General features: G+C 44.0%; 1 protein-coding gene and 1 long non-coding RNA gene across 3 annotated transcripts in view; one reads left to right on the forward strand and one right to left on the reverse strand.

The window, feature by feature from the left end:
• The window catches only part of SPECC1 (sperm antigen with calponin homology and coiled-coil domains 1), a 249,879-nt gene that overhangs the window by 144,290 nt on the left and 79,062 nt on the right, over positions 1–26,527 (forward strand). For both annotated transcript variants that reach the window (XM_028132220.2, XM_028132223.2), the window contains 4 exons: positions 40–1,619; positions 16,957–17,164; positions 24,518–24,591; positions 24,942–25,120. In XM_028132220.2, the coding sequence (XP_027988021.2) occupies positions 40–1,619; positions 16,957–17,164; positions 24,518–24,591; positions 24,942–25,120 (2,041 nt within the window). The remainder of the gene's footprint in view (positions 1–39; positions 1,620–16,956; positions 17,165–24,517; positions 24,592–24,941; positions 25,121–26,527) is intronic.
• On the reverse strand, positions 7,382–10,853 carry LOC129147347 (uncharacterized). The gene is made up of 2 exons (XR_008554724.1): positions 10,662–10,853; positions 7,382–8,059 (listed from the first exon to the last, which is right to left on the reverse strand). It is a non-coding gene; the product is annotated as an uncharacterized LOC129147347 (long non-coding RNA).

Consider the following 26,527-nt stretch of genomic DNA (forward strand, 5'->3'; position numbering starts at 1 on the left):
GGCTTGCTTTGCTTCATTGATTTCTACTTTTGTCTCTAGGGGCTGTGACAACAACCAAACGCACAGGCATTCCAGCTCCTCGAGAACTTTCGGCAACTATCTCAAGAGAGAGAACCGTGCCACGTGGTCCCTCCAACCCAAAGAAATCGGTGTCTAGTCCAACCTCTTCCGGCGCACCCACCCCTACCAAGCACCAGAGGGCCACGTCCACAAGACCCAAGCCGGAGAGTGAAGGTGGAGAAAAGGCTGTGCTCGAGGCCCAAGTTCGGGAGCTCTTGGCAGAGGCCAAAGCAAAAGATAGTGAAATTAACAGGCTTCGAAGTGAACTGAAGAAATGCAGGGAGAAAAGGACTCTGAACACTGGAGGAAGCGACGCTCTGGACCCAAAGATGGATGGAGCATCAGTCTCACCAGGTGACTCTGAACCTTTGATACAAGCGCTTGAGGAGAAGAACAAGAATTTTCAGAAAGAGCTTGCCAATCTAGAGGAAGAAAACCGGGCCTTGAAGGAGAAACTGAGTTATTTTGAGCATTCACCCAACTCAGAAGGGGCATCCAGTCACACTGGTGATAGCAGCTGTCCAACATCCATCACCCAGGAGTCAAGCTTCGGAAGCCCGCCTGGGAATCAGCCGTCAGGGGAAGTAGATGAGTATAAGAAACACGCGCCCCAAAGTGTATTACGGACCTCGGGCTCTTCAAGTAGCGATGTTACCAAAGCTTCTTTGTCACCGGATGCCTCGGACTTTGAGCACCTCACAGCAGACACCCCCTCCCGGCCCCTGTCTTCCACGGGCAGCGTCTTTAAGAGTTCCAAGCGCTCTACCACTGGGAGTTCCCCTAACAACGCGAGTGAGCTGTCTCTGGCCTCCCTCACGGAGAAGATACAAAAGATGGAAGAAAATCATCACAGCACAGCCGAAGAACTGCAGGCTACTTTACAAGAATTATCAGACCAGCAACAAATGGTGCAGGAATTGACAGCGGAAAATGAGAAGCTGGTGGATGAGAAGACGATTTTGGAAACTTCCTTTCATCAGCATCGAGAGAGGGCAGAGCAGCTAAGTCATGAGAATGAGAAGCTGATAAATCTCTTACAAGAGCGAGTCAAGAAGGAGGAGCCCAGCACGCAAGAAGGAAAAGTCCTGGAGCTAGAGCAGAAGTGCACAGAGATCCTGGAGCAGGGCCGCTTCGAACGGGAGAAACTGCTCAACATTCAGCAGCAGCTGACCTGCAGCTTACGGAAGGCTGAGGAAGAAAATCAAGGGGCTTTAGAAATGATCAAACACCTGAAGGAAGAAAACGAAAAACTGAATGGGTTTCTAGAACGGGAACGGCAGAACAGTAGTGTGATGGCCCAAACTCTGCAAGAGTGCACAGTTACCTTGGAAGGGCTGAAGATGGAAAATGGGTCTTTGAAGGCTTATTTGGAGAACGAGAAGCAAAAAGCTATAGAGACCAGTTCTGTGGGGCAGACGGCAGAGGGCTGTGAAATTCAAGAAATGTTGAAAGTAGCTCGAGCTGAGAAAGATCAGCTGGAACTGTCTTGCACTGAGCTCAAACAAGAATTACTAAAGGCCCATGGTGACTTTAAACATGTTTCAAGTCTACTAGCCAAGGTAAGGAGATCCCTCTTTATCAGTATTTGCTCATCCTTGTTAACATTTCCCTCCTTGGTCTTTAAATTCAAAGAGCACAGAGAATCTTTTGCTTAGTCATGTTCATTCTGTTAGATTCCAGACAGATTGGAGATACAAAAATGAAATACCCCCAGTTTCTGACTATAGGTAGTTCCAAATGTGGTGGGGACATAGTGAATCCAATCAGTCAGTGTGATGCAGGGATAAAGGTCAGCCCAGAGTCTTGTGCCAAGGAGGAACGCCTAGAATATGTGGGGTAAAGGAGGGCAGTGCAGGAGGACTTTTGAAAGAAGTGACAGTGAGCTGAGTCTTGAAGAATGAGTGAGAGTGTCTAGCCAGTGTGGCTCAGTGGTTGAGCATCGACCCATGAACCAAGAGGTCACTGGTTCAGTTCCTGGTCAGGGCACATGCCTGCATTGCAGGCTCAATCCCCAGTAAGGGGTGTGCAGGAGGCAGCCTGATCAATGATTCTCTCTCCTCCTCAACGTTTCCATGTCTCTATCCCACTCCTTTCCTCTCTCTCTAAAAATCAATAAAAACAAAAACAACAAAGAAAAATAAGTGAGAGTTATCCAGGTCTGTCAGCATGCTTGGGATGCTAGTAACAGAAAATTAAAGTCACCCCAAATTTCCCCACCAAGTAATAATATAACCAGTATTTTGGTATTTTCTTGATATATGTTATGTGTTTTTCCCACAAGTTAAAAATATTTTTGAAGAATCACCCTGTATACATTGTTAACTTTTAAAAATGTAACCTTTTCTGAGCATATTGTCATTATCATTCTTTGATACATTACTTTAAAGACCCCAGATAGTATTCTATTCTGTAAGTATTTTGTATATACTTTACCAGTTGCCTGTTGTTGAATGTTTGTGTTCTTTTCCAGTCTTTTGATACTGTAAATACGTATTTTGTATCTCTCATTATTTCCTTAGGAAAAATCCCTGGACAGCGACTTCTTGTTTCAGAGTAGGACCATTTTAAAACCTTCCAACACATTTAGCCAGATTGCCCTGCAGACACATGACCCCAGTCTGTCCCCCTGCAGGTCAGGAGAGCGCTTGTTCCCCTGCACCTCGCCAACAGTTCACATCAAGTTGGTGGGTCATTTGGATCTGGTTTCCATTTCCTCTTTTTTCCTCACCCTTTTTGCTTGGAAAGATCTTCCTCAACCCAAGATCAAATTAAATCATCACTTGTTTCATTTAAAAAAATAATCCTTTAATTAGTTTGGAACTGTGTTATATGATGAAGATTGCTGGTGGTTCTAAAATATTCTGCCCACTCACAGAGGAGTGCCGGACAGTTATGGGCAGGTGGCTGCCTGTGTCCCATTTCCTCTGAGCTCTGGGTCTGTGATTTAGGGGTTCCTTGGTGAATGCAGTTGAAAACATCTTCTCACCTACTTCAGGGTTGTGACTGTTTTTAAGGAACAACCTGATTCTGTCACTGGGCTGTGTAATGAGCTAAGTAGTGGATAGTGTTGGGAGCTTTATCCTTGTCTGTGTCCTACATTCACAGCATTTATGGAAGCATGGAAGCAGTTTCATTGAAGGTGCTAGCCAAGTGCCCATTTGAACGGTGGTTGGTAATTGTAGCTTCCCATTCAGTTGTGATGTCTGTGGAATAGTGCCCCTTCCCTTACCCTGTTACAAAATGTTTAATCTCCCAGGAGACCTTTTTTAATCCTCCCTCAGTCCCTCATCCATTTCTTTGCTATTTCTATTGTTACTACATTAAATATGGCAATGAGAAATAATTTGGCATCTTAAAACAATAGCTTATTTTTTTCTGATCATAAACTGCATATTCATTACAGAAGCCTTTAAAAATATGGAAAAGTGTAAAGAAAATAAATATTACTTTTAATCTAACTTTTGGAGAAAAACACTGCTAACATTTTGCTGTACTAATGCGTCTTGAGACGTTTTCCCAGTTTATGCACGTTTGGGCATGCATACCAACGGGTATTGACGTACTTAGAAAATGTCATCTTCCTGTTCAGGGAGTGGAGTGTGTCCCTCCATGTTTTATGAATACAAAACCCGGTCAGAGTAGCTGATCAGTTCCACTGTTCATCTGCTTCTGATTAATTTGTTTCTGATTTATCTTTATCAGTTCTTCCATCCTGCTTTTTGTACACTTCCTTGGTTTCTTCCTAGTTTCTTGAATAAAAATCTTTGTTAATTTAAGTTTGTCCTTACTTGGTTGATAATGAAAGCATTTAAAGGTATGAATTTGCCCTTTGTTATAGCTTTGGCTAAGGGAAGACAATAAAATATAGAATTTGGGGGATAAATAAATCTAATTTGGAGAAAAAGGAAAAACATTTGCATTCTCTGTACAAGGTACAACTTGTTTTAAATCAAGTTGTTAATTATATTACTCATATATTCCATATTTTTATCTATTGCCTGCTGATTAGAATGATCAAATATAAGAGAGTAGGAAGGAAAAGGTTCTAGCTAATATTTTGAGATAAAAGATGTGAGAGCTGGTGTCACGTGGAGTTTCCTTTATGTGTATCAGGACCCTGGGTGTGTGCTTCTGTGCGGTCCTGTGCACAGGGACCTGCTCTGGAGTTGCAGTGAAGCTGTAACTCGTACTAACCTTCCCGCCTTTTTCTGTTCCCATCGGAAAGTAAAACCCAGTCCTCCTGGGCACATTACCAGCTTATGGAATCCACCAGCAACCACAGTTCAAGTGATGAGGCAGAGGGACTCGTGCCCAAAGGAAGAGGGACACTGTGGCACAAAACTGTGATGAAGGCTGTCAGGTGCGGAACGGGGCGGACAGCCTGTGTCCTCTCGGCGTGGCTAACGGTGCAGTGTGTGGCCTGGGCAGGCCCCTGTCCGTTTACAGTGTTGATTGGAAAGGTGACGGCCTTGTTCCTTATGTAAAGGAGCGCTTTCAACACTTTGTTATTCAGGGTGTCTGTTGGGGCACTTGCTGTGCGCCTCTTACTGAGTTATGCAGGTGTCTGGCTAAGAAAGGTTTTGCTTTTTTAAAAGGATGGAAATTGAATTTTTCTACATCTACTGTAGATCTTAGGCATTTGTAAAATCTATGCTGTAGATCTTGGACATCTGCTATGATCTTACAGTTTTTATGTAATCAAAATGTTTTTTCTTCTTTAATTTGTTAAGGAGGTGTGAATGATAATAACAGATTTTCTTTTTTTAATCCTTACCTGAGGATATGTTTTTTAATTGATTTTTAGAGTGAGAGAAAGGGAAAGACGAGAGAGAGAGAGAGAGAGAGAGAGAGAGAGAGAGAGAGAGAGAGAGAGGTGAGAGAGAAACATCAATCAGTTGCCTCCCATTCGTGCCCCAAACAGGGATTGAACCCACAACCTAGGTATGTGCCCTGAGCAGGAATTGAATCTCCCACCTTTTGGTGTAGGGGACGATGCTCCAACCAACTGACCCACATGGCCAGGGCTGTAACAACAGATTCCCTAATGCAGTCTGGTGTTCGGTCATCGTTGCACAGCTGGGTTCCATTCTGACTCTTCAGTTCTCAGTGGCTTCCCTTGATTTTTTGCACAGAACTTTCAGCTACAACTCAAAGTGACTGCCCTATTAGACACCAAAGCAGACTGCTTGGTGATGAGCAGCTGTTACCCTGGAGCTCTGCGTTTATCCACTGTGATTCTCAACAGAAGGTGAATACTATGAGAAAGGAACAAAGTAACCTATTTACAAAGAGGAGGAAAGGCAATGCCAAGCCGCCCATAACCTAATAGATAAAATAAATCTGTATATGTTTCCAGTTCAGTGACTCAGCTATTGTTCGGAGAGCCTCTGAAAAGCCTTAAAATGTACCTTTTTTTTTTTTTTCCAGTCCGGTTGGGTCTGAAATTTGTATGAATCCTCATACAAAATTCATAAAATATTTAAAATAATTGTGTGAATGTTTTGTAGGCTTTTTCTTCCTCTCGTTGCTAATATCGCCATTCTTTTCAGCTTTTCTGATACCCACTTGTACAACATGCCTTTGTACACCTTTGAGGAGGGGCCAATTCCACAGAAATCTGAAGTCTGAACCCCCCAGCCAGCCAGCAGCATGCAGGGGCCTGGGGTTATTGTTTTTCCAGACTCTAATGCAATTAGGGTTACATTTTTTAGCTTTCAAGTTTTCAGTCATTTATGATATTGATTTCAAGTTAGAGAATTTTTATAAGACTTGAAACCTAGAAGTTTTAAAAGAAAATAATGATTTTCACCACTCTGCCCCCTGAGTTTGAAAGCTTATCAGTGGTATAGCCTTAGAAATTCAGTTCTTTCTACAGAAACTCAGTGTCTCTTCCAGAGGAGCAAGGAGATTACACACTTGTTGTGAGTGGTCAGGGAAAACTAGAGGTGAAATGATTACTAACTAATTGCAACAACTGCTAGATCCATACTATCGTATCTAATAAAGAGGTAATATGCAAATTGACCATCACTCAAACACACAAGATGGCCACCGCCATGTGGTCAAAGATGGCTGCCCCCATGTGGACACAAGATGGCTGCCACAAGATGGCCAGCAGGGGAGGGCAGTTGTGGGCGATCAGGCCAGCAGCGGAGGGCAGTTGGGAGGGACCAGGCCTGCAAGGGAGGGCAGTTGGGGGCAATCAGGCCTGCAGGGGAGGGCAGTTAGGGGTGACTGGGCCGGCAGGGGAGGGCAGTTGGGGGCAACCAGGCTGGCAGAGGAGGGCAGTTGGGGGCGACCAGGCCTGCAGGGGAGGGCAGTTAGGGGTGACTGGGCCGGCAGGGGAGGGCAGTTGGGGGCAACCAGGCTGGCAGGGGAGGGCAGTTGGGGGCAACCAGGCCGGCAGAGGAGGGCAGTTAGGGGCATTTGGGTCGGCAGGGGAGCAGTTAGGCATCGATCAGGCTGGCAGGGGAGTGTTTAAGGGGGTGATCAGGCTGGCAAGCAGAAGCAGTTAGGGGCAATCAGGCAGGCAGGCAGGTGAGTGGTTGGAAGCCAGCAGTCCTGGATTGTGAGAGTGATGTCCGACTGCCCGTTTAGGCCCAATCCCACCAGTTGGACATCCCTTGAGGGGTCCCAGATTGGAGAGGGTGCAGGCTGGGCTGAGGGACACACCCCCTCGCCCCCCTATGAACGAATTTTGTGCACCGGGCCTCTAGTAAGTTACAACAGTTTAAGTTTACTACATGCATCCTTTATTGTGTCTGAATCTCAGCAGAAAATGCTTAAAGAATTGTGAGGATTTCCCAGGCGGGTAGTTGCTTCGTGAAGGAAATAATTTTTCCTTATACTTGGGGATGTGGTTTAATGGTAATTTTACAGATGAAAAGATGGTAAGAATTTGGAAAAGGAAGTCATTAGGTGAATGAATGGATATCCTATATAGTAAAAGGCTAATATGAGATTGTCCCCTCTACCAGGAGTTCGACTAGGAGTTCTACCAGGGGGCAGGGCCGGCCAGCCAATTGCCCGCAGCCCCTCCCCCCTGGCTAGCCCCACCACGATCAGCCCCCCCACCCCGATCAGGGGCAGGGCCAGCCGGCCAACCTCCTGTGTCCCCTTCCCCCTGCTGGCCCCGGCCCGATCGGACCCCACCTGTGCACAAATTCGTGCATGGGGCCTCTAGTAGGAAAAGAAAATACATTTTGCATATTTTATAAATACTATCTTGTAGGAATCCCTTTCACGTCCCGCGTGGTTCAGGGTTCCAGTTCAGAGTTCGAGTTCTGGAGAAGGGCCACACACAAATGAAAGGAGACTTGAAGAAATTCAATTTGGTGATATGGGGGGCCAGGTGGTAGTCCACCTCTAGTGGGAGAACTACTCACTGCTCTGGCCCTGCCATCCCTTTTATTGAGGCTTTCGGGAAAACATCTTAGGCAAGATAAACAGAAACTTACATGGGACAAACAAAGGTGGAGGCTGCTTCAGCTAACAATATCTCAACTAAAGGGTGAGTGGTTAGAGCAATAAGGTTGTTGGCTTCCTGTCAGCATCTCTCTTTTAGTGAAACTGATTTGTTTCCGGCATCTCCCTCGTTTTCTTTTCTTAAAAAATCTTGCATATGCAGACTAGAAATAAACATATAAGAACAAAAAATGATACAAGCAACAATGGCTATGCTGAGAGTCAAATGAAATCAGTCTGCAGTAAGTTTCTTTCTGGGCCAACAGTTTTTGAATCCCAGTTTCAATGTCCCAACAGTTTTTTGAGAACATGTCAGCAATGGTATCTGGATGGTGGACAGATGGTGGTAATGCAGGTCCGACCTCTGGTTTGGTCCTGGGCAACCTGCAGTGACGCACATCCACTGACTGCTAGCATGGCAGAGCGTCGTCAGCGTCTTCCATCTCTGGACTGTTTCTCCTCTTGTCTTCATGGCTGGAGCATTCCTGTCAATTCCTCTCTGTTGCAGGAATCCACATGGTCTTGGAGTTGTTTTCTGAAAATATACAAACATATTCTCGACCAAAAGTTAATAAAGGAATCTTTTCTATAAATTTTACTTGGGATCCTTTTTATTTGAGCCCAAACGATTTTCCTTTGGCTCATTCTGACACCATGTGTGTTTTTTCATAGGTGTCCTGCTCTTAGTATTACAAATGAAAATTAGTTTTCAAAGAAAAAAATTTTTCTGGATATTTTTCCTTACATAATATTTTTCCACTATCCCCCCCTTTTTTGATTTAATTATTAGGAGGCTTTTGGAAAATTTTTATAATGCATTCTTGATCACTTTAAATTTTAATTTTTTGCACAAAAATATGACTGCTTTTAGGTTCATTACATGTTAAGCAATTTTACCATGAAATGAACTACCAATAGAAATTTTAGTTAATACTTTAGAAACAGCTTTTTGTCCAGTATAATTAAATTTTCTTGAATATTCACTTATTTCAATTAGCCAATTTAGATTAATCTGAAAACTTGACTATTTTACTGTCAAATTTAATACTCTAACAATAATCTTCATTTACCCTGTAAATGTTAATGCAAAGGATTATTTGCATCCTTGAGAAGGCTCTAAGCATTCCTGGTAATTAGACTGGATTTAGATATAGGGCTGCTGCTGTCAGCCAAGTCTCTGTTGCCTGGGTCCTGATCTGAGCTGGACAGGTCTCTGTCGGTCACCTGGGTCCCGATCTGAGCTGGACATGGGAAGTGCGAAGCAGCCATGGGGCAGGAGACCTCCCTCAGAAGGGGCGAGTGTTCAAGCCCCTGCAATGTTGGGGGGTGAGGATCTGTGCCCCACCTCTGTTGACCCCCAAGTTCTCCTGATGGCCCCTCTGCGACTGTGCCTGTCTTAGGTTGTTCCTCCCCTGAGGAATCTTACCCGTCTTTGACTAACCAGCCATCCTCTGGGGCCAAGCAGGGTGATGTGAGGTTCAGTTTTGTCTCCTTGGTAGCCTATGCCCCCATGGCCTCCATGCCCAGCACCTGCCTTGGGATCCCCTCGCCTGCTGGCGGGGCCCTGGCATTGATCACATATCTTGGGGAACCCAGGTTTCTTCTCCATGGAGGACCCAGCTCATGCCATTGTGCGAGAGACAGATCCATGGTACCAGCCACCACGAGGCTTCAACCTCAGCAGGAACAGAGCACTCAGGCAACAGCTGTGGGCAATTGGATTGTGAGAAGAGGGTCCCTCTTGGCAAAAAGAGCAAGGAGGGTCAATATAGAATGCTCAAGTGCCTTCCCAGGGGGCCTTCCACACAGTGGAAGGGATTAAATCCTTTCATATGCTTTCAAATTGCTGCCAAACATTCAAAGAATTAGTTTGTAAGTTTGTTTGGTATATGCTGTTGTAAAATATCAAAAATTATAATGACATTGTAGAATTGTAGAATAATATCATGTAAGGATATTCTTTGCTCTAGGCCATGGCAATTCAATTTTCAAACTGGCTGTCAATTTCTTTTTGTATAGACAAGGTCTTAGTTACATTTTCTGCACCTCTCTTAGGAGCAAGTAGTGTTAGATGTATTTTTGCTTTTGCCTTCCCTCCTTTGGTGTCCATGCAAGCCAGAAGCCTCTCTTTAATTTTACACACAAAGGAGCAGTAGTTTGATTTTTGTGTCATATGACCAAGGTGTTTGGTATTATTGGTGACTACATTAGGGGGGCTGGGATCAGCCCATGTAAGGGTTCTTTAAGAGTTTGCCACCAGCCGAAGCCGGTTTGGCTCAGTGGATAGAGCGTCGGCCTGCGGACTGAAGGGTCCCAGGTTCGATTCCGGTCAAGGGCACGTACCTTGGTTGCGGGCACATCCCCAGTAGGGGGTGTGCAAGAGGCAGCTGATCGATGTTTCTCTCTCATCGATGTTTCTAACTCTCTATCCCTCTCTCTTCCTCTCTGTAAAAAATCAATAAAATATATTAAAAAAAAGAGTTTGCCACCAAGGGGAAAAACTTTTAGGCTACTGAAACAGTTTTTTTTGGCCCCAGCCACTTGACTCTTCAAAATGACCAAGATTTTTATGCTGGGGAAGTCAAGAAGCAAAACTGTAGCCATTCAACTGCAAATTACCACATTCCTTAGCATACTGGGAGAATGGGCTTCCATATTGGATCTCCACGTGTCTCCCTTCCTTCCCCACATACTGCTTACTTGGGGGAAGCATCAGCAACAGATCTGGCCGAATTTCTTTTCATGCTTAAAAGATAAAGACAGATCTCAATTTTTTTCTTTCTTTTTTGCTTTCCAAAGTAATAACTATCACCCAATTTGGCCAAGATCTGCATTTCCCTGCGAGTTCTCTTATAATTTTTAAACAAGGCCTTAAGTAATCTCATTGCGGGAAAGCAGATAGCCTTGCCCTCTTCTGCCACCTTTGAATTTCTCCGCACCAGAGGTGGCTTCAGCAGTGGAGTTTCACTTCTTATTACAGATTTTAAATTCCAAATACAAACTAAGATTTTAATTTGAACAAAAAACCACATTCTTCAAGCATGCAAACCAAAAGTCTATAATAAGGTTTACTTTGTATTTATAACCTAATTCTTCCCCATTAGCCTGGCTGAAAAAGACATTCCCACCCTACTTACAGTTCACGACTCTGCAGCTGGACGTGGGCTTTTGCGTGCGGTGAACTTTCCTCACCTTTTTCCGGTGAATTATCCACACCTTTTCTCAGTGTAATTTTTTCCTTCCTTCGCTCTTAGGCAAAAAATACCTTCTCCTCCAGAAGTCCCTGTTCGGGCGCCAGAATGTAGGAATCCCTTTCACGTCCCGCATGGCTCAGGGTTCCAGTTCAGAGTTTGAGTTCTGGAGAAGGGCCGCACGCAAATGAAAGGAGACTTGAAGAAATTCAATTTGGCGATATGGGGGGGGGGCCAGGCAGTAGTCCACCTCTAATGGGAGAACTACTCACTGCTCTGGCCCTGCCATCCCTTTTATTGAGGCTTTGGGGAAAACATCTTAGCCAGGATAAACAGAAACTTACATGTAGCCCTTAGGCAGGAAATAACAGAAACTTACATGGGACAAACAAAGGTGGAGGCTGCTTCAGCTAACAATGTCTCAACTAAAGGGTGAGTGGTTAGAGCAATTAAGGTTGTTGACCAGCCTTCCTGGCTTCCTGTCAACATCTCTCTTTTAGTGAAACTGATTTGTTTCCGTCACTATCTCTCTTTTCATAACGGGAGAATTTTAATTTATGTGTCAGTAGGTAAAATGTTCCACATTTCTGTTCTCATTGGGCCAAACTAGAGTAGCCACTGACAAAATCAATATTTGAGAGAAAGGTGTGGCAGGTAGATGATTCTGTAGGCATGACTGCAGACCAGGACTTCCTGAAGGACTGAGATCTGAGAACCTGGCTTAAATACAGGTGATCTATGAGGAGGATGCCCGGGGGATGCTTTGGACTGTGAGACACAAGAACCTCCTAGTGTCAGTTGCCTAAGCAAACCGGCGTTCACTTTGCTCCCATAATCAGAAGTCCAGAAGGTAGGAAGTTGGTAGCTGTGGTCAGGGGCTGCATGACGTCAGGACTCTGGGCTGGCAGCTCTGCGATTCTCTGCCTTCCTGCCAAGGGAGCAGGGAGCACAGCATCTTCACCATCTCGTCCTCACAGTCCTGGCAGGCAGGAGGCTTGGCAGGTGCCCAGGCACCTCAGTTTCATCAGGAGAAAATTTTCCTCCAGGAGCCCCCTCAGCAACTCCCTTTATATGTGGTCAGAACTGGGTCACACACCTTCCCCCACCCACCCTCCTTGAAATCATAAGATTACATCCTGACTATTGAACAAAATTGGGGTTCTCTGTAAGAAAAAAGGGAGAATGGCTTTGGTTAGGGAAGAGCGCCATTTGCCACAGCCTCCGACAGAACTCCCTCCACATGTTCACTTTCCCCCACCCCTGTTCATTCTCCACAAAATGCTCAGAGATCTCCGATATGTGTAACGCCTACAGCAGTTCCCCTTTGCACCAAGCACTCCACCCAATGCGCGAAGCCCTATGGTTGCCTTTGCTTACAACTCCAGCCTTGGTCCCATCACCGTCCTCCCTGCCTAGGCCCAGCCATGCCCAGTTCTTGTCCTAACTCGCATCAGATGAAAGAAGTAGGGGCTCTCTCTGCCAAAAATTTTCTTGCTTCCCTGACCCCCTCCCCATTCTTCACTTGCCTGGTCCTGTCTTAAGCTTTAGGTCTCAGCTATAGTGTCCCTGCTTTAGAGAGGCCTTCAGCTCTGTGGGGTCATTGTCTCCTGGCCTGAACAGCCATCATGTCTGCATCAGCTCGAATCACTTGTGTGAAGCCCCATCCCCGTCCCCTCAGAGGAGTCCAGACTGTTGGTGAATCTCTTTGGTAGAGTTGAGGGGAACTTAGGGACCACTTCCCTATGAATCATGGGCTGGATACTATTGGAAAAGTTGGTTAAGATTGAGTTGTTTAAGTTGAAAACCTGAACATTTCAATTATCTTCAGGTGAGACATTTCCCCTCATTCTCCAGTACATTTGGCTGACAGTGATATGTCAGCTCCTGGTGAAACAGCCCATGACTTCATGCTGGGAAGAACGCATGCAAGAAATGTGTAAACAGAGCCTGTTTTCCTGCTCTCCCACGCAAGCCAAGAGAAGGCACGTTGAGGCAGCTTAGGTAAGGCCTGCAAGCTCCTCACCTGGAAGCCTTTGAGGTGGGCAGTTGCCCTAGGAAATGTCCCAGGCCTCAGCCTGAAGTCTGCTCTGCAGCAGGAGCTAAAGCTTAAGGAGAATCAACTATACAACCAAAAGCCCGTTACTCCTTTATTAGGTCAGCTGTGACATCACGTGGCCCAGAATACATGGCAGTCACGTGTTGGCATGACTGTTGTTTCACCCCTCTGGTAGGGCTCTGCTCTTGAACCCACGTGAAGAGGGACGGGGGCTCATCCTGAGGGTTTGACAGTGAGAGATCCGATGTTTGAGTAAGGATGGGCTTGCCAGTGGGACCAGAATCACAGAATCTGTGCTCCCTGGGCTTCCATGGAGCTCATAAGAGGGAGGGGCTGCTTCCTCGCGTGGACCCAATGTCACCTCTCCCCTTTGGGTTTCCCTGGCTGACCCCCTTTCCTTCTGAGGACCCTCGTTTTCTCTTTACACATGTTAATACCTTTCATGAAGTCAGACCTGAATACCATTCTCTTTCTTTAACTTGTGGGACTTGTCTCTGAAGCCTGGTGTCACCCTAGCATTCATCCCTCCTGGGTGAGCACTGAGGGTCTCCTAGAGAGTTCCCAAAGTATGATGCAGACTTTTTCCCTCTTGGAAATGTCCATAGCCATTTTTCTTTTTCCATAACCAAAGTGAACACTAAACTAGCAGACCCTCCTCGCCCTGGCGTAGCAGCATTGCAAAACAAATAGGTCAAGTTCAGGCCAGAATGAAACAGGGCCCTCCATCAGCAGGATCTCTTCAGAACACTGCCAGGATTGAGCAGGAGTTTTGGAGTAGCCAACTTAGATGTAAAAACAAACACAAGAAAAATAACACACATTCTTACTCATAGTAAAGTTACTCAAGCAATCATTCCAAGATTATTTACTTTCATATATAATTTTAACATTGTGACTTCTTCCATATATAAGATACTTAATAAATATTTGTTGAATGAATAAGTGAATGAATGTCAGAAACTTGCAACAGAATTAGGAGAGAGGCTGCTTATATTCATATGTTTAAAAAATGATGTTTATCATCATCCTATACAATAAAAGGCTAATATGCAAATTGACTGAACTGCGGAATGGCCGGTTGCTATGATGCGTGCTGACCACCAGGGGGCAGATGGGTCAATGAGGAGATGCCCTCTGGTGGTCAGTGCGCTCTGACAGGGGGAGCGCTGCTCAGCCAGAAGCCCTGAGCTGGGCTCACGGCTGTCGAGTGCAGCAGTGTTGGTGGGAGCCTTGCCCGCCTCCGCGGCAGCACTAAGGATGTCTGACTGCCAGCTTCCTTAGGGGGAGCGGGCCTAAACCATGGGTCAGACATACCCCCGAGGGCTCCCGGACTGTGAGAGGGCACAGGCTGGGCTGAGGGGAACCTCCCCCTCCCCCAAGTGCATGAGTTTCGTGCACCGGGCCTCTAGTATTTTAATAATAACAGCTAATATTTTAGTGCTTTATATGTGCTAAGCACTCTTAGGGCCTTTGGATCATTTAATTCCATCATAATTTTATGGTATAGATACTATCATTATCTTAATTTTTTTCAGTTCAGAAAACTGAGGCTGAGAATAAGTTATTAGGCTAATTAACTGACGAAGCCTAGAATTTAAGTTAGGTCTGACCCCAAACTCTTGCTCTTTTTTTTACTACAGTTTACATTCATTATTATTCTATACTAAAGGCCTGGTGCAAGAATTCATGCATGGGTGGGGTCCCTCAGCTTGGCTGGTGATCGGGGCTGATGGGGGGCCAGCCTGCTGCGGGGAGGGATCGCAGGAAGTTGGCCCAGCAGCAAGCTAACCAATGGTCGATTCTGCAAGGAATCGGGCTCCCTCCTCCCTCCTATCTGGGTCCGGGGTGCGGGTGATCCAGATTCAGGGCTGTCAAGGCCCCAGCAGCAAGTGAAGTCACAGCTGATTCCACTAGGAATCAGGGGCTCCCTCCTCCCTCCTGTCTGGGTCCAGGGTGCGGGTAATCCAGATTCGAGGCTGTTAGGGCCCCAGCAGCAAGGTACGGGTCAGTGCACGTCATAGCTACCGGCCAGTTGGCCGGTCATTCCGGTCGTTCGTTCTTAACAGTTGCTTAGGCTTTTATGTATATAGAGATTAGTTTCAGGTGTACAGCATACTGATTCAACAATCATATACTTTACAAAGTGGTCTCCCAATATTTCAAGTACCCACCTGGCCCCATACATAGTTAGTACGTTATTATTATTTTTAATGCAAGCCCAGTAAAAATATTTTTTATTTTTAATTAAATCTTTATTGTTGAAATTATTACATATGTCCTCTTTTTTCCCCCATCGACCCCTTCTAGCACACCTCCATCCCCACCCCAGGCCTTCACCAGCCTGTTGTCTGTGCCCATGGATTATGCATATGTGCATACAAGATGTTTGGTTGATCTCTTCCCACCCACCCACCTCTGCCATCGCTCTGAGATTCCATAGTCTGTTCTATGCTTCTATGTCTCTGGATCTATTTTGTTCATCAGTTTATTTTGTTAATTAGATTCCACATATAAGTGAGATCATATGATACTTGTCTTTCTCTGACTGACTTATTTCACTTAGCATGACACTCTCCAGGTCCCTCCATGCTGTCTCAAAGGGTAAAAGAGTCTTCTTTTTTACTGCTGCATAGTATTCCATGGTGTAAATGTACCACAGCCTTTTATCCACTCATCTGCTGATGGGCACTTGGGCTGTTTCCAGGTCTTAACTATTCTAAGTTGTGCTGCTATGAACATAGGGGTGCATACCAGTACATTCTTTCTGATTGGTGTTTTGGGTCTCTTAGGATATATTCCTAGAAGTGGGATCACTGGGTCAAATGGTAGTTCCATATTTAATTTTTTGGGGAAACTCCATACTGTTTTTCTTAATGGCTGCACCAGTCTGCATTCCCACCAGCAGTGCACAAGGGTTCCCTTTTCTCCACATCCTTCCCGCTCTTGTCATTTGTTGATTTGTTGATGGTAGCCATTCTGACAGGTGTGAGGTGATACCTTGTTGTTTTAATTTGCATTTCTCAGATGATCAGTGACTTTAAGCATATTTTCACATGTCTCTTGGCCATCTGTACCAGTATGTCCTCTTTGGAGAAGTGTCTATTTAGGTCCTTTGTCCATTTTTAAATTGGATTGTTTGTGTTCCTTTTGTTAAGTTGAGTTTCTTATATATTTTGGATATTAACCCTTTATCAGATGTATCATTGCCAACTATGTTCTCCCATACAGTGGGCTCCCTTTTGTTTTGTTGATGGTTTCTTTTGCTGTGCAGAAGCTTTTCATTTTGATGTAGTCCCATTTGTTTATTTTCTCCTCAGTTTCCTTTGCCCTAGGACAGTGGCCGGCAAACTGCGGCTCGCGAGCCACATGCGGCTCGCGAGCTGCGGTTTGCCACTCTGTTGACTAATGAGTTTGCTGACCACTGCCCTAGGAGATGTATCTGTAAACATACTGCTATGAGATGTTTAAGATTTTGCTGCCTATGGTTTTTTTCTAGGATTTTTATGGTTTCATGACTTATATTTACGTCTTTTATCCATTTTGAGTTTATTCTTGTGTTTGGTGTAAGTTGGTGGTCTAGTTAAAATTTTCTTCATGTATCTGTCCAATTTTCACTTTTGGTGCTTTTCTGTGTATTTTAAATGTTTAATGATTAAAAATTGAAAAGGTAAAATGAGTTTCTGTGCTGTGCCACTTTTCTTTGTCTGATGCCTGCACATTTCTATGTTCTGTGCCTTCAACTGGTGTTCTCTGTGACATTAATGTTATATAACTAAGAGAAACGACTGTAGCCACAAGTATTTGATGGTGAAAGAGATTTGGGGATGTGAGCATTTAGGGTCTTGTTCCTGGCTTACCAGCAGGCGGCGCTGCTCCACAGCAGATATGAGGCAAGGCAGCGGCCCAGCCTCCTGGTGTGAAGCGCTGCTTTACCAGATGCCTGAAAGGAGGACATTTAAGTATGTGCAGCCTTCTTTATGTTGGAAGGAAGGGGTACAGAATCCACCCATTTGTCCTTGTGTATATATCGCATTTCTCTGAGTATTTATAGCCTTGGCTGTGTCTGTGCTGCCAGGTGGGGCATGTGCCAAGTGCTTCCTCTGCTGTTGTGTTGAGGAGCCTGATGCTAACGTGTGCAGAACTTTTTCCTGTTACATTGACCTCGGAACTTTCCTTTTATTTTAGGTGGAGAAGGATTATTCTTACTTGAAGGAGATATGTGATCATCAAGCGGAACAGCTGAGCAGAACCAGTCTAAAACTACAAGAGAAAGCATCAGAGAGTGATGCAGAGATTAAAGACATGAAGGAAACCATATTTGAATTGGAAGATCAGGTAGAACAACATCGAGCTGTCAAGTTACATAATAACCAGCTCATCAGTGAGCTAGAAAGTAAGTGAAATCAAGCCCTGGTGAAATGTCGGTCAGGAGTGGGTAGAATATAAAAGAAACCAGCAGCAGTGGGTAACTGGGAGATGGTAGGTAAGAATGTTTATGAAAAGCCTTTCTTGTCAATGTTCTATAATCTCCTAAGAAGAATGGCAATTAAAAAGACAGAATAATTAATCTCTTAAACTACGTTGAAAACTGGGTGATACAGAAGAAAAGATTGTTGTACGTGAGTCAACAGTGTGGGATGTTAGGTATACTGTGTGTGAGCCACACTGCTGAACACACGCATCAGGCATAACATGTGTCCTCTTTCAGGATTGATGGCTAAAAAGGTGGGTGACAGATGGTCAGGGTATCTGAACAGTGTGTGTTCTTGGTGTGGGAAAACAATTTCAGCATGTGTCCTATTGATGGTAGGGTATCAGATAACTTAAAAGGTGGCCATTTTGTCACTGAAGAGGCACCAGTGTATGGCTTATTTACAAAGTCATTGTTTGCTTTGAATAGGGAAAGACATGTTTAAAAGTGATCAGTTAAATATTGCCTGCTTTGTCCAGATTAAGTCTTATTAAATGATCTCATTTAATGTGTTTTGCTTTTGAAACAAAAGAATTAATGCAGAGATCTTTTAGTGACACTAACCATTGCTAAAAATAGTGTAGGTCAAACTGATCATTCATGGAATCCATATCTGTGAGTTCACCCACTTGCCAAAAGTTATTTGTAACTTCAAAATCAGAGTTCTCGACACCTCCACGGTCATTTGCGGACCTGCGCAGGACAGTGGAAGTTTTGAGTCTCCCAAAGTGCACCCCAGCTCAGGTTGAACTCGGTGACACCTTCTCACTTCACCTCTCCCATGTAAACAAGTCTTTTTCATGGTTTACTTAGTGCCATGATTTTTGCAGTTTTTGTGCTTTTTGTTGGTGATTTTACTGTTTAAAATGAACCCCAAGTGTAGTCCCCAAATGCCGTGTAGTGTCCCAGGGCACAGAAAAGCTGTGATGTGCCTTGTGGAGAAAACAGGTGTGTTAGAGCAGCTCTGTTGAAACCCGATTCTAGTGCTCTTGGGTGTGAATTAAGTCTTAGCAAATCAGCAGTGTTCATTGAATCATTCAGTGTTAACCAAAACTTAGAGGTTTCACCAATCTGTATATGAGATTGCTCCAGAAGGGGCTAAAAGTAAAGTCTGGTATTTGATGAAGCTGTGGAAAAGCGTCCAAATTTGTAGCTTCATGCGGTGACAGCCAATTAAAAACCACACACAAAAAACGTAGTGGATCACATTACTGTAAAGCAGAAAGCAGACGAATTTGTAATCACATTTTCCAGGATCAGGAAAGGGCTACACTTTCTCAGTGGTTGGTGGCAGGCTTGCATGGCTCAAGGGCAACACAGTGAGTGAGAAAAGTTGAAAACTTGCAGGTGAGGCAGGTTCTGCAGATCAGGAGGCTGTGGGGAAATTTTAAAAAACCTGCTGACTGTTATGCAGGAAAAGGGTTATGTGGGCAAGCAGGTTCCAGCAATGATGGGAGGGGCTTTTTTTTAACAAAGACACTGGCAAACAAACTTATTGTATAAAACACAAATAGCTCCCTTCTGGGCCCAGGGCTAGCAAAAGCAGACCTTGGTGCACATCTTGGTCTTTTCCAAAGGCACCCAGCCCCAGCAGAGGGAGCCACAAGCTGTGGATTGCTAATAGTTACAAACACGGTACTCAGGGTCAATCACAAACAGAGTCTGACATTGTCCTGCACTAGAGATTAGAAGCCATAGTAGATCTATTTAATACACAGACACAAACCCAGACAGGCAGCCAAAAAATAAGCCTGAAATGAAAGAACAAGAGAATTCTCCAGAAGAAGAGCAAATGAAGTGGAGATAAGAAATTTATCAGACATACAGTTCAGAATAATGATGACAAAGAGACTCAACAGCATGAGAAAAAATATAGTAACTATGAAGAATGACATAGCACCAATAAGGAATACAGTGGAAGGAATACACAGCAGATTAGGAGAAGCCAAGGACTGGATCAGTGAATTAGAAGACAGGGTAGAAAAAAAACACTCAACCAGAGACCCAAAAAGAAAAATCAATTAAAAAAACAGCAGGACAGCATAAGGGAGCAGCGGGACAGTAGAAAACATAACAATATTCACATAATAAGTGTACCAGAGAGGGAAGAAAGCAAACAAGGAATAGAGAACGTATTCGAAGAAATAATGGCAGAAAACTTACCTAACCTGGTGCAGGAAAAAGTCACACAAGTTTAGGAGGCACAATAAATCCTAATCAAGAAGAACCCGAACAGGCCCATGCCAATACACATCATAATTAAAATGTCAAAAATTAAAGACAAAGAGAGAATATTAAAGGCAGCAAGAGAAAAGCAATTCTACAAAGGAGCTCCCATAAGGCTGTCAGCTGATTTCTCATCACAAACCCTACAGGCCAGAAGGGAATGGCGTCAAGTACTCAAGGTAATGGAAAGCAAGGATCTGAAACCAAGATTACTATATCCAGAAAGGCTGTCATTCAAAATAGACAGTCAAATAAAGAGCTTTCCAGACAAGGAAAAAAAAAAAAAGGCTAAAGGGGTACATCACCACTGAGCCAAAGGGACTGCTCTAATGAGAAGGAGAAACAGAGAGAAACCTAGGCATACAGTGCCAGGGTGTTATCCTGCATCTATAAGGGTTCAGGAATCTGGAAAAGGGGCTGTGCGTAAATGAATGAAGAGGCTAGAGAAGAAGTATGAATTTGGAAGGCATATTGAGGGAGCCAGAGGAAGCTTAGTTCGAGTGACTAAGTTCCTCGAATCTCTGCACCCAGGGCTTTTTATTCACACATCTTGCCCTCTAGCAAAGCAGATAAACATATCAAAGGTAAAGTTTGGTAAACAATAAAAAGATTATCAGGTTGGGGGAACTGCCTTGGCTGTTCCAGCAGCAGGCAATAATATATGCAACAAGCTGGACATTATGGATGAAATAGACAAATTCCCAGAAAAATACAATCTCCCAAAACTGAATCAGGAGGAGTCAGAAAACCTGAATAGGCCAAAACAACTGATAAAATAGAAGCAGTAATAAAAAAACTCCCAGCAAACAAAAGCCCAAGGCTTCACAGGGGTTTCACTAAACATTAAAAAAAAGAACTAACACCTATAACTCCTCAAACTATTTCAAAATATCCAAGGAGAAGGAACACTTCCAAACTCTTTTTATGAGGCCAGCATTATCCTAATTCCAAAACCAGATAAAGACACTACAAAGAAAGAGACTTTATATCCCTGATGAATATGTATGCTAAAATCCTCAACAAAATTCTAGCAAATCACATCCAGCAATATATTAAAAAGATCATACACCATGACCAAGTGGGATTTATTCCAGGGATTCAAGGCTGGTACAGTATTCGAAAATCAATAAACGTGATACATTACATAAACAAATTGAAAGACAAAAATCACATGATCATATCAATAGATGCAGAAAAAGCATTCAACAAAATCCAACACCTATTTTTGATAACAACTCCTACCAAAGTAGGAATAGAGGGAGCATATCTCAACATGATAAAGGCCATATATGAGAAACCTACAGCCAACATCATTCTCAATGGGAAAAACTAAAACTCTTTCCCCTAAGAACAAGAACAAGACATGGGTGTCTGCTTTCATCACTCTTATTCAACGTAGAACTTGTAGTCCTAGCCACAGTGATCAGACAAGAAGAAGAAATAAAAGGCATCCAAATTGGAAAGGAGGAAGTAAAACTTTCATTATTCACAGATAACATGATATTGTACATAGAAAACCCTAAAAACTCCACCAAAAAACACACATACTAGATTTAATAAATGAATTTGGCAATGTAGCAGGATATAAAATCAACCCTCAAAAATCGATGACGTTTTTTTATACACCAATAATGAATTCTCAGAAAGAGAAATTAAACAAACAACCCCATTTACCATTGCAACAAAAAAAATTAAGATACTTAGGAATAAACTTAACCAAGGAGGTAAAAGACCTGTACTCAGAAAACTACAGGATGTTGAAAATAGACATAGAGGAAGACATAAACAGGTGGAAGAATATTCCGTGTTCATGGATTGGTAGACTCAACATCATTAAAATGTTCATACTACCCAAGGCAATCTATAAATTCAATGCAATCTCTATTAAAATACCAATGGCACATTTCACAGTGCTAGAACAAATACTCCAGAAATGTATATGGAATCAAAAAAGACCCCGAATAGCTGCAGCAATTTTGAGAAAGAAAAACAAAGATGGAGGAATCATAATGCCATATTTTCAAATTATACTGCAAAGCCACATACTCAAAACAGCCTAGAATTGGCATAAGAATAGGCATATAGAGCAATGGAATAGAAAAAGAGAACCCAGAAATTGACCCAAGCAAATTGTTATGCTCAATTATTTGACAAAGGAAGCAAGATAATATGGGAGTCAAGAGAGTCTCTTCAATAAATGGTTTTGGGAAAATTGGACAGATACATGGAAAAAAATTTAACTAGACCACCAACTTACACCATACACAAGAGTAAACTCAAAATGGATAAAAAACTGAAACGTAAGTTGTAAAACCATAAAAATCCCAGAAGAAACCATAGGCAGCAAAATCTCAGACATCTCTCATTGCAATATGTTTACAGATACATCTCCCAAGGCAAAGGAAACTAGGAAGAAAATAAACAAATGGGACTGCATCAAAATAAAAAGCAAAAACAAACAAACAAACAAAAAAACATCAACAAAATGAAAAGAGAGCCACTTTATGGGAGAACATATTTGGCAATACATCTGATAAAGAGTTAATACCCAAAATATATAAGGAACTCATACAACTTAACAAAAGGAAGACAATCCAATTGAAAAATGGGCAAAGGTACTAAATAGACACGTCTCCAAAGAGGACATACAGATGACCAAGGGCATATGAAAAAAATGCGCTGAGTCACTAATCATCCGAGAGATACAAATCAAAGCGACCATGAGGTACCATCTCACACCTGTCAGAATGTCTACCATCAATAAATCAACAAATGAGAAGTGCTGGCGAGGATGTGGAGAAAGGGAACCCTAGTACACTGCTGGTGGGAATGCAGACTGGTGCAGCCATTCTGGGAAACAATATAGAGTTTCCTAAAAAAATTAAATATGAAATTGCCATTTGACCCAGTGATCCCACTTCTAGGAATATATCTAAGAGACCTGAAAAACCAGTCAGAAATAATGTATGCACCCCTGTGTTCATAGCAGCACAATTTACAATAGCTGAGATCTGGAAACAGCCAAGTGCCCATTAGTAGATGAGTGGATAAAAAGCTTTGGTTCATTTATACCATGGGATACTATGCAGCAGTAAAAAAAGAAGGCTCTCTTACCCTTTGAGACAGCATAGAGGGACTTGGAGAGTATCATGCTAAGTAAAATTACCAGTCAGAGAAAGACAAGTATCACATGATCTCACTCATATTTAGAATCTAATGAATAAAATAAACTGATGAACAAAATAGATCCAGAGACCTGGATGGATGAAACAGACTGGAATCTGAGAGGGAAGGCAGGGGAAGGTGGGTGGGTGGGAAGAGATCAATTAAAGATTATATATGCATATATGCATAACCACGGGCCCGGGGTGGGGGATGGAGGTGTGCTATTAAGGGTTCATTGGGGGAAAAGGGGGTCATATGTAATACTTTCAACAATACAGATATAAATAAATAATAAATCACAAATAGCATTTCATTTTATGAAAATGTGACCAGAGCCTCACAGGACCTTAACCCTGTATTTCCTGTTGAAGCAATAGTTTAATATTTCCTCTTTGGGTTTGCGTGGCACCTCCATGTAACCAACAGATGATGAGAATTGACTGTGTATCGTTCTCCTTGATTAGGGGGAGTGCCGGGGCCCAGTGTTCATTAGACCTGACAAGGGGTAGAACTCTAGAGCGTGGCATCTGGGGTCAGTGTCTTCAGGCTGTCCTCAGTGGTCATGCTTGAGAATGCAGCGGAAGGCCCAGCACCATGGCCAGTGGTCAGTGGTCAGTGTGTATTTCAAACAGCAACATACTTGAGAAGTAGAAAGTCAAGAGAAGTCCGGTTTGGTTTGGTTTTTCACTTAGTGATACACTGCTGCTGAGAATTCAGTTGTGCTGTCCCAGATTCTTCAAAGTCAGCAGGCACACCAAGCAAGAAGCATTGAGTAATGTCCAGAACACATGTCAGGCAGACTCCCTGCACCTGTATCAGCACAGATGCAAGCTGGGCAGTAACACAGACCATGCATCCTGTAAGAGACGTTTTAGCTTCTGTCACAGTTATTAAGGTATTATTAACATCTTCTCACTGGGAGGCCCAGGGACACACAAACCCAGCCAAGGATAATCACTCCTCCTCATAAAATCCTTGAAAGAAATGGACAGAAAAGGGAACTAAAAAGTTAAGGAGCATTTTCTCATTCTGCAGCACTGACCCAAACACAAATTTGTGGGCCTCACATGCTGAATTAGAATTTCCAGGGGAGGACCTGAACCTGTGGGACTTTTTAAGCTTCTCTGATAATTCTGATTCATATTCTTAATAGACAACTGCTGCTCTTTAGTGGATCACGAGGAAGCATTGAAGGATTGTAACGAGGTAGAGGACATGATCAGATTCAAAGTGAAATGACTCTGACAGTAACGTGGGAGAATTGGAGACAGAGTAAGGAGCTAAAGATGGTCTGAGTGGGGAGAGGTGGTCAAGTCGCTGAAAGCTCTTGAAGCACACACACCCACCTGCCTCTGCCCTGGAGATTCCACCTCCGTGGTCAGGGTCTGCGGCTCGGACCTCTGTGCTTTGGAAAAGCTGCCCAAGTGACTCTGAGGTTTCACTGTGATTAAGAACTGCAGCTCTAGAAATGGGCCTAAAAGGCACCATGGAAATAACTAGTCATATCCTCTGTCTGCTACCCAGAAGCCTCACAGCGGTAAAGGACGTTCAGGACGATGTGTACAAAACTCAGGGAGGCCAAGAGTGAGTGTCACAAGTGTGAGCGGCTGTGGCGGTCTCTTCCCCAGCGCGATGTGGTTGTCCAGCCTGTCATCTGGGTGTAGCCTGACCAAAACCCACGGGGTTCTCGGTTCATCCCGCGCTCTCTTTTAGAAGAACCTCCTCTTCTGGCCCCCAGTGTTCAGGTGCTGAGAATGGGATTCACAGGAGAGTGGGGGATTTTAACGCCTGCTGCCAAATCCGGAGCTGCCCCTTTGCTACCTTGCTTACCTTTTCCCGAGTCTCACAGCTCTGCCAACTCCTCTCTGACTTGTTTGCTCCCAGGCAGAGTGATGACGCTGGAGGAACAGAAGGCAGACCTGGAGAGGCAGCTGAAGACTCTGACTAAGCAGATAAAGGTGAGATGTGGTTACAGCGGGGGTGGGGAACCACCCTCTCAGGTTTGAAAACCTTTGAAAAATACCCGATTACTCTCTCTAGCCTGTTTTTTCATAGCGCATTTCCATGGCATGGGCCCAGGGTAGTGCTGGCAGGAAGTAAAGTTAAAGCAACCATTCAGTTTCAGGATGGAGAACTCTGATAGCACCAAGGCCTGACTTCCACCTGTGCCTTTTCCCTGTAGTGGGTTGCCAGCACCTCACTAAGACGGCCCAGCTGGTCTTTCTCAGGCTTGGGCCTGGGGGACCCGGAGCCCCGCCAGGGTGCCAGCCCTGGCGGGCGTCTGATGTGTGTGTGCTGGCATTCTCAGGAGGAAACGGAGGAGTGGAGGCGCTTCCAGGCGGACCTGCAGACAGCGGTGGTGGTGGCCAATGACATCAAGTGTGAGGCCCAGCAGGAGCTGCGCACTGTGAAGAGGAGGCTGCTGGAGGAAGAGGAGAAGAACGCGAGGCTGCAGAAGGAGCTGGGGGACATGCAGGGCCACGGCAGGTTGGTCATGAGTGGGGGCACCTGAGTCGGAGGGCTCCCGAACAGTGCTTGGCTTCTCGCTAACCACCTTGCACGGCCTTCCGTGATGCTTTATGTCTGTGCCGAAGTTGTACCCTTCTCTACCTCTGCTGCCACGCACGCCCGGGAACATTCCTCCTGGACTGGTCACTGCCACTCTCCGGCTTAAGGTGTTGAGAAAGCTCTTCACTTACACGTGTACCAAAGCTCTAGCCCAGTGTCTCCTGGGCTAAAAGATGAAACGCCATGCCCAGGTGCTCCTGAGGCCTTAGTGTCTGTGAGTGCTGGGCCGCGCACACCTCAGCAGGCTGCGGCGGCACCCGGCTCACTCGGTGCAGTGGGAAGTGTCGCCAGATGCAGGGCTTGTTCTGGCCCCGGATGTGCTTCTGTAGGGCAGCATCTGCTTTCTGCCTCAGGTAGTCTTTGAAACAAGCCACTTCGTTAAAAAGAATGGGTGTGGAAAACCACATCTGGCTAATATATGACTCTCGCTTCTGTTCTTGAGGGAGGGGAATCACACAGTGTATGGCCCCAGAAAGCTTTAGCAACAAAATTTCAGAGGGAGGTATTCCTAACGTTAATTATGGTTTAAAATGTAAATGGTTTACAAACAAGATTATAAATAATATTTTGGGCTTTAACTAATACAGTGTTATGTTTCCCCAATCAGGAATAAATGTCCTTAACTTTGAAATTATTGGATATTAAGAAAAGATTTTGAATTTTCAGATGTCTCTCAAATGTAGTATTTTTAAAAATATATTTTATTGATTTCAGAAAGGGAGAAGGAGAGAGAGATAGAAACATCAATGATGAGAAAGAATCATTGGTCAGCTGCCTCCTGCACTCCTCCTACCGGGGATCAAGCCCACAACCCAGGCATGTGCCCTGAACAGGAATCAAACTGTGACCTCCTGGTTCATAGGTTGACGTTCAACCACTCAGCCATGCCGGCTGGGCTCAAATGTATTTTAAAATGAAAATTAGTAGGTATGAATGCTGATTTTCCGGTTTGCCCTTTTTCTATGTTTTCAGGATCAGGAGGTTGTTGATTGGCTAGATTTTGAGTCTGATATGTTATGAATTTTATGGCATTGTAACAAATAGATTTTCTCAGCTTTCTGTTTTGATTCTCTTGCCAAACTTGCAATCCCTCATTCTTTTGTTTGTGACTTAGCCTCTAAGAGAAGGATTAAGATAAAATGTGTAGCTGATTTCACTCTCTGGCCACCATAGCATGTGAATTTTAAGTTAAAGGAGAAGAATAGGAAAACTAGATTTCATAGAGTTCCCTATTGAAACATTTTGAGGTCATTCTAATTTTCTTTTGTGTTTCCTTTATTTGTCCATTTGTTTTGGTTTATATTGTGTGTTTCTGGAAGAGGGGCA

This window comes from Eptesicus fuscus, chromosome 20 (assembly GCF_027574615.1).
Source record: "Eptesicus fuscus isolate TK198812 chromosome 20, DD_ASM_mEF_20220401, whole genome shotgun sequence".
In the NCBI taxonomy this organism is placed as follows: Eukaryota; Metazoa; Chordata; class Mammalia; order Chiroptera; family Vespertilionidae; genus Eptesicus; species Eptesicus fuscus.